Source organism: Juglans microcarpa x Juglans regia, chromosome 2S (assembly GCF_004785595.1).
Source record: "Juglans microcarpa x Juglans regia isolate MS1-56 chromosome 2S, Jm3101_v1.0, whole genome shotgun sequence".
Taxonomy (NCBI): domain Eukaryota; kingdom Viridiplantae; phylum Streptophyta; class Magnoliopsida; order Fagales; family Juglandaceae; genus Juglans; species Juglans microcarpa x Juglans regia.
The window spans coordinates 328,727-337,229 of record NC_054597.1 but is presented as its reverse complement, the minus strand read 5'-3'; the positions used below and the strand labels follow the sequence as shown (position 1 = coordinate 337,229).

Below are 8,503 nucleotides of genomic sequence, written 5' to 3'. Positions count from 1 at the left end.
TGAAGTCTGACTCCGAAACTCTTGAGTGAGACGACTTTAACCCCATTCTTGACTCTCTGGTTGAACGAGAAGCAAATGGCTTTTGTGTTTGTGGTCTTTAAATGGCTTGCTAACCACGTGTAAGGCGTTCATTCTTTTTGCACTATTACAGATACGATAGGCCCATAGCCGAAGTCAAAGGTCTTTGTAGATGTGCTCTAGAAGAAAAGGGCTGCAGCCTCTGACTACTCCTCAGAAGGAAATCCTACACAGAAAGTTGATGAGAAAGTGAGTATAGCACTAAAGAGTCTAAATGCCCTCGAATGAATGACAGAAGTTCCATTCAAGCTGTTGCAAAATAATTCGTTGAAATCCCACCTAGGTCTATGAATTTCTCTATCAATTCAATTACCCTATCCTTACCCACGAGGTTCCAACATTTGATCCTTAATTGACTTGAGAGTTGTTCCCAGGCATTCTAAAAAAAAAGGTTATACCGACAAAATAGAATATCTATATGATAAGATTTTCCTGTTCAAAAGAAGATCTCTCTTCTTCTTATTCATTCTCAACGGAAATGTGGTTACACTTACACTGGATGCAAGAACTTGTCCGTGAATTATGGAATGAAAGGCAGGCCTAAGACTGTAAATGGCTCTTCGTCTAAGTCTTGAGAACAGGAAGAACTACGTCGAATGGGGAGGAAGGAATTCTTTTGGCCCCAATCCTCGTTGCTCTTGGGAAACTTGCTTCTTCGATTGATGAATTGTTTCTTAATGAGCTCTTGTGTCCACATGTCTTTGATACTATAATTTGCCTTTTTTGTATATATCATTTTCGTATGGTGGCGCAATGGTCTACACAAATGTCTCAAAATAATCAATATAACCTACAACTTGAGTAAAACCTTTGACAATAAGACGAGTTTTAGTCTCACCATATATGTATCTCAATTATTCGATTGAGAGGGAAGGATTCTCCAGTTGAAAGACGGAAACACTCCCTTCAATTCTCGATGGAAATGGAGTTTTGCAAATTTTCAATTAAGTTCTGGTGAGAGAGAGAGAGAGATCACATGGATCCAAGAATATAACTAATGGATTAAGTTGTTTCCTTGCTGTAAAGCATGCAATTGATCCCATGCACAAATAAACAAGCACGGCATACAATAACAGATAATAGACCAACGCTTTGGAGTTTGGGCCGACCTTACAGTACGGGTTGGTTCTTTCATCTGTTCAGGGCTGGCTTTTGTAAACTACTATATAAATTATTAGGGTTTTTAATTGGATGATATATAAATTAGGGTAGGTGGATGGCCGGGTTGATGGACGTTGGAGTAGTAGTTTCGGCCCTTTGGGAGACCGACATTCATGCACCCCACTTCCATTTTTTGAGAAAATTAAAGAGATTAAGATTAATTTAGAAATAGAAACGGTTTTATTTTATCTTATTTTATTAATTTTTTATATAAAATATAATAAATAATTTAAAAATTTTAAATTTTAAAATAATATTAATATTAAAAAATAATATTATAATAATATTTTATTTAATTTTTAACTTTTATCTAAAATTATATTTTCTCAATTCATCACAACTTGCTGTCTAAACAAAACTAAATATATCACGTTTTGAGATTTCTATCAAACCTCCCTGCTAATACATTTATATTTATATTCTTCCGGAAGATGTTAGCCCCTTTCTTTTTTTTTTTTTTTTTTTTCTGTTTAACGCTGATCAATTCCTGATTAGTGATTGCGGTAATAATTGAGACTTCATTAATGTATTCACCTAGCTAGCTTCTTAGATATCGCTAGATGATGATGTCATCAAAACTTGTTGGAGCAGGTTTTCATGTCCCTCTGCTAGCTAGATCAGGACATATTGGATCAGTTTTCGAAGCAGTAATACGTACGTATAATGATATTTGCAGCTGAAAATAGTCTAGCTAGCTAGGTTGACCATACGTACAATTAGATCATGTATACATTAATGTGGATCTCGATTAATTGTGTATTAATTAAATAAAACTGACTTGGTCTTCTATCTAGCATGTCCGAATTCGAGAAGTACTACTATATATTAATGAATTTATGTTTTGTTGGATCAAGCTTAATAATTAATTACCTCGATATATATGATATATTTAACAAGTGATCGTACATGTTCATCCAAACATATATATATATATATATATAAGTACTCGTCCAAAAATATGACAAATTAATTTAGTTACAAAAGCTCCCTGCACTGCCCATATATAGTACGATCGAGTGATCCTTATAATTATTATGCGCTTAATTCTCAGTCGCCGCACGTCTTATCTAGCTAGTTCTCGCTATATATATATATATATATATATATATATATATGTGAGACCGACGTGACCTTCTTCTTCTTTTCTTTTTTTTTAAAAAAAAAAAAAGGACGGAATCATAATTTTATTGATTGCCCTCACTTGTGACGAAGGAAAACTGTGATTACAAACACGACACCTGAGAGCTACATATAAGCTAAAACTAGAAAAATCCAGGCATCAAAACCAGTATAGCCATATAGAGTACACGGCCTTAAAAAAGATACATAACCTACATCCGAACAAGCCAAAGAGGAGAACCTGCAAAAAGCCAAGCACACAAGAAAAAAGAGAAGCACATAACGCAAGAGTAATGAGAGGCAAGCAAATAATGCGAAACTTACTAGGAACGAAGCTTATGATATCCTCAGGTAGGGCATACCCAATTTGTCCATGCGAAGAAGACCCCTCAACAGGCTATGCAGCATGTGAATATCAGACCAATCAGAGTTCAAGCCTTCAGCCCCACACTTAGCTAGAAAGTTAGCCACAGCAGTACTTTCACGAAAAATGTGATTCACTGTATATTCCAGGCTATTTAAATGTTCTTGTAAATCATCACAGAAGTCTTCTAAATACCAAATGGGACACTTATTCTTAACAATCCAATTAACCATCAGTTGAGAGTCAGTCTCTATTTGAACATGATAAAACCCAAGCGCGTGAGATCTACGAACGCCTTCCAATAAGCTACTAATTTCAGCAAAATTATTTGTACCCAAACCCAAGGGAACAGAGTAAGCTAGAAGTAATCTACCATTCTCATCCCGAATAACATCCCTAGCGCCAAAAGTGCCAGGATTCCCGAAACTACTACCATCAGTATTGAGTTTAACCCAGTCCTGAAGAGGTCGGTGCCATTTTACCATCCGGACCCTCTTGGACTTAGGGAACAAGACTAGGATATCCAGTCTATTCAAAATATCCATGTCCTGGGTAGAAGGAGAAAGCACTTTCATGACTTGGTCCATGATGCGCAGGAGCCAAAGTTTAATAGTGTGCCATACCGACTCTTTTGACTGAGCCTTATCTACATACCGACCTTGCATTAATCTCTAGCTATTACTGTACGTCCCTCGAAAACATATACAGTCAATTGAGAGCACGTACGTACGATCATGTGCACAACTATACATGATCGATCAGTACGTTAAAAACAAAAATTAACAATATATATATATATATGTATATGATCGATCGATCTTACTATCGGCTTAACGATGGATCGATTGTGTACTGTATGCTACAGCGCGCTTAATTATACGTACCGTTCATGCATGCAAAGAAAATGCTACATTTATGTACTATGTAAGCGACTTTTTCCACATGGTTGAATGATCAGAAGATCAAAATTAGGAAAGGATATAGTACTACCGCGCAAGGATATTATTGGCCTAGGCGCTGATCACAAGTATAAGAAGAGAACAAAAGAGTCAATGATATATCATTGACTTCTTCACAAATACAAAATTAATATTGTTATATATATTAGTATGATGCATGATATTAGGAAATCTGAAATCATGACATGAATTGGCACGAAAGAGCTGCGGCTAGCTTCGTGATTATATACAGGAAGAGGTGCATTAATGTTTTGTTTGGTTATTATTTTAAGAGATATTGAGAGCTCGGAGGATGAGAGAGAGAGAGAGAGAGAGAGTTTGGGAAATAAATGCCGTCTAAGAGGGAAAAGGGCTGGCGACAAGCACTGCATGCCTTTGGCAAATCCAAGGCCTAGGCGGCGCCATCGACGCCACATCCGACGACTTTGCCTATGTCTCATTTTTTGTCCATTTTCTAATTCCCTTTTCCTCTCTCTCTCTCTCTCTCTCTCTCTCTCTCTCTCTCTCATTTAACATTAATATCATGATGCCCACTACTTGTTAGAAAAATTCCAGAAAGTGTATAATATTATGTATATATACAACATTCATTAATGTTGTATACATAATGGGGATCATGATGCATGTATGGTACTAATTACTACTTCGATCGATCCGTTCATATTCGCTAAATTAGCCTCTGGGTTGAGGCTAATTTCATTTAATTAGATAGTATTATTTACAATATATAATAATGTACTTACAGGAATAGAATGCTGCTAGTAATACGTACGTACGTACGTGTTTGATGATAAATTTAAGCACAATTTCACATATATCAATTACGTACGTACGTAGTAGGTGACCAATGCATATAATGATGTCATATGATCAGAAAGAGTACTATAATTAATTTATATGCGCGCAGCTTACTGCAATAGTGCACTATGAGTGAGATTAAGTTCGATCTGTTGATATTGTAAATAAGGCCTAATTAATTCATGACCTTTATAATTATTAGCTAGCTAGCTAACTATATGTACGTGTAAAAATTAGGAAGGCCGGCTGATGATTAATGGATGAAAAAGACGCGTGCATGCAAGCTGGGATGATTATGAGCTGTAATATTGCATATATAACATTTTAGGCTTGTATATATACGCGATCGAGGCCAGCAAGTATGTGTGTGCAGGTGTGTGTGTATATATATATATGTATATATATAGAGCAGCATGCATGCATGCATATTGATCAAGACGATCGAGGATATAATATATTGCGCTTTACGGGCATCATATATGTTATTAGAGCCGCCCATGACTGATATCACTGATCATCTGCAACTCCTTGACATTTTCCCAATACATTAATGAAGATCGGGTCTGATCGATCTCTGATCTTCTTGTTAATTAATTAATGTAAAATTAATAACATTTTGGTTCTGTTTTATTTTGTGCGTATAATATTATATAAATCGTTGAAGTCGTACTCCTTTTTCCCAATTACCAGCTCCTTAATATATTAGTCCTTTTCAGTTCCTAATTAATTTATAGTTAAAATTATAAAAATCTTTTGCCCTCTAGCTATAGCTAGCTAGGTTTTTACCCTTCGATCAGCAGTACTACTGATACTGATGTACGTCCTCGATCGACCATGGACTGGCAGCTGGCCTATCCCATGCATATTTGCGCGTTGTCTTCATAAGAATTAATAGAACATTATTATTTAGATTTTTTTAGCATCCTTTTATGTGCAAACCTATGATCATCATCTGCAATATTAATTTCTATAATACCTATTTTGATCATTATGTTTATAATACAAAAAAATAAAATGATATAAAAAGGACACATACAATTTTTTATTAAGACGATACTATTTATATATATTCAACATTAACAAGAACAACTGCCTTGTTTTTTTTTTAAAAAAAAAAAAAAAAAAACCTACCTTGTTCTCAGATGGGGCCGGCGAAGAAATTAAGTGGGAGCACAGGCCTTCCCAAAGCTTAATAGCAAGTGCAGTTAAAAACCTGATCTGGTCCTAGATGACAAAATCATCCCTCTATTATACAGCTAAACTGATGCAGGAGATCAAATGGAGGTTATCGATCACAAAGCTCCAATCACATGACGATTGGATTTGGGTTTTGTCCCTTTTCCATTCCTCTGGACAAAGAGACAAATCCCATGCACCAAATAAGAAGAAGAAAAGGAGTACTGTCTCTGCTCTTTCTCTAGATCTATACCATTCCAACTCTTGGCCGATAATAACTACAATAGCGCTCTTTTGCATAGGAATTAGCAATACTCAAAACATATTTCATCTATCTCGATACTTTTCAAAGAGCTTTGATCTGTTATTGTGCGAGTACTTGTTTTGGCATCTGGTTATCGAGCTAATTTTTTGCTCTCCTAGAGGAGAAAGATGATCAATTCCCTTTGTGGAAGCATGGGTACCCTCAAGAATGAGAACTCATTCACCAAACCCCAACAACCTTCTCCCAGTGATCATCAGTCAGTTTTCGAATATAAGAAAACTACTACTACAGCTCCACCCTCTGATCTGGAACAAAATAGCCTATCCCCACCAAGCCTCAACTTCCCAACTCTCAAATTCCAATTGGATGGAGATGTTGAAATCCAATCACCGGAAAGTTCTCTGTGGGAGTCCTTTTTCGCTGATCAGTTGGATGGCGATTTTATGATTTCGTCACCAGTGAGGAATTTGCCATCACCACAAACTTCGACTTACAATTGCAATTACAACTATGCTCAGGCAATGCAGGGGCAGAGTCTCTCAGGGTGCTCTCCTCCTCGATTCTCGTCTCAGATTGGACCATTTAGCAGCACCCAAAAAGGAAAGGGACTTAGCCCACTCCAGAAGGTCTTCAACTCACCAAACAATCAGTATATGAAACCTGAGAGCCTTTCATTGTCAACCATTGAGGCCTTTTTCGACGATTATCAAAGAGATGAATTTGGAGCGTGCTCGACGACAAAGATGTCAAGTATTGGAAATTCATCGGAGTGTTTTGATCATATGCCAACCATGGTTCACGCAGTGGAAGGCATGACAATGTCCAATTCTTCAAGGTTTTGCGGTTCGGTGAGTGAAACACCGACTCCAGGAGGTTCTCAACTGATCCAAGAGAGGGATCTTTATCAAATGGGCTCTATTGCGAGTGCACCATTATCGCAACAGTTGGAACATGAGCGCCAGCAAGAGAAGCAACCACGGCAAAAGCAGCCACAACCACAACCACAGGAACAACACCAGCAGAACTACCATAATAGTTTAATAGTGCCTCTTCCTATTGACACTGAGCAGGTGAATTTATCTCCCTCAAGTGCAGCCAGTTTTTTTAGTGGATTCTGTAGCACGACGACGGACGCATACGTTGATGTTGACTTTTAACATTTTGAGTTGAAATCAGGAGGAGAGACGCCACTTGACCTATAAAAGCAAGTGGTGTTAAAAGTCCTTTCCAGTGCTTGATATAATATTTTAAGTGGATCATTTTCGTTTAATTTGGCTCCATATCATGATGATCTTTTAAGGGAATCACTAATCTCCAGTAAAAAAAAAAAAAAAAAGTTCCATTCTTTCCCATCTTAAACTCCATGTGTTTTCACATGCATGCAGGAACAAGATCATAGTGGCCTTCAGCTGGTGCACCTTCTACTAGCATGTGCTGAAGCAGTTGCGAAAGAAGACTTCATGTTGGCAAGGAGGTACCTCCACCATCTCAATCGGGTTGTCACGCCTCTCGGCGACTCCATGCAGCGGGTGGCCTCCTGCTTCACCGAAGCCCTGAGTGCAAGACTAGCTGCCACGCTTACCAGTACCACTAAAACCAGCACGTCCATCCCAAAGCCCTTCTCTCCTTTCCCACCAGACTCGCAAGAAATCCTCAAGATTTACCAAATCGTCTACCAAGCATGCCCTTATATAAAATTTGCTCACTTCACCTCTAATCAAGCCATATTTGAGGCCTTTGAAGCAGAAGAACGTGTACATGTCATAGATTTAGATATTCTTCAAGGCTACCAATGGCCAGCTTTCATGCAAGCCCTAGCAGCACGACCTGGTGGGGCTCCATTTCTCCGGATAACGGGCGTCGGACCCTCCATAGAGTCCGTGAGAGAGACGGGAAGGTGTTTAACCGAGTTAGCTCACTCTCTTCACATCCCTTTCGAATTCCACGCCGTGGGTGAGCAACTGGAAGACCTTAAAGCCCACATGTTTGGCCGACGAGTCGGTGAGGCCCTAGCAGTAAATTCTGTTAATCGGCTCCATCGTGTCCCTGGTAATTGTCTCGGGAACTTACTAGCAATAATAAGAGACCAAGCTCCGAACATTGTAACCCTAGTGGAACAAGAAGCAAGCCATAATGGCCCGTACTTTTTGGGTAGGTTTCTCGAGGCACTGCATTATTACTCGGCTATTTTTGACTCGTTGGATGCAACGTTCCCACCGGACTCTGCACAGAGAGCGAAGGTGGAGCAGTACATATTCGCGCCGGAGATACGTAACATAGTGGCGTATGAAGGGTCAGAGAGGATAGAGAGGCATGAGAGGTTGGAGAAGTGGAGGAAGCTAATGGAAGGGAAAGGATTCAGGGGGGTGCCACTAAGTGCAAACGCGGTGACACAGTCGAGGATTTTGCTGGGTTTGTATTCGTGTGATGGATATAGGTTGACAGAGGACATGGGTTGCTTGCTCTTGGGATGGCAAGATAGGGCCCTTATTGCAGCTTCTGCGTGGAGATGCTGATCAATCATGTATATCATCTTTTGCGTCTACGACGTGCATGCATGTGTTTTAGGGCTTTTGTTAATTA

At 38.7% G+C, this 8,503-nt stretch overlaps 1 protein-coding gene across 1 annotated transcript; it reads left to right on the top strand.

The window, feature by feature from the left end:
- Positions 1-6,087: 6,087 nt before the first annotated feature.
- Positions 6,088-8,436, top strand: LOC121251461 (GRAS family protein RAM1-like). The gene is made up of 2 exons (XM_041150722.1): positions 6,088-6,990; positions 7,306-8,436. The coding sequence occupies exons 1-2, from the start codon at positions 6,088-6,090 to the stop codon at positions 8,434-8,436; spliced, it is 2,034 nt and encodes a 677-aa protein (XP_041006656.1).
- Positions 8,437-8,503: the final 67 nt, after the last annotated feature.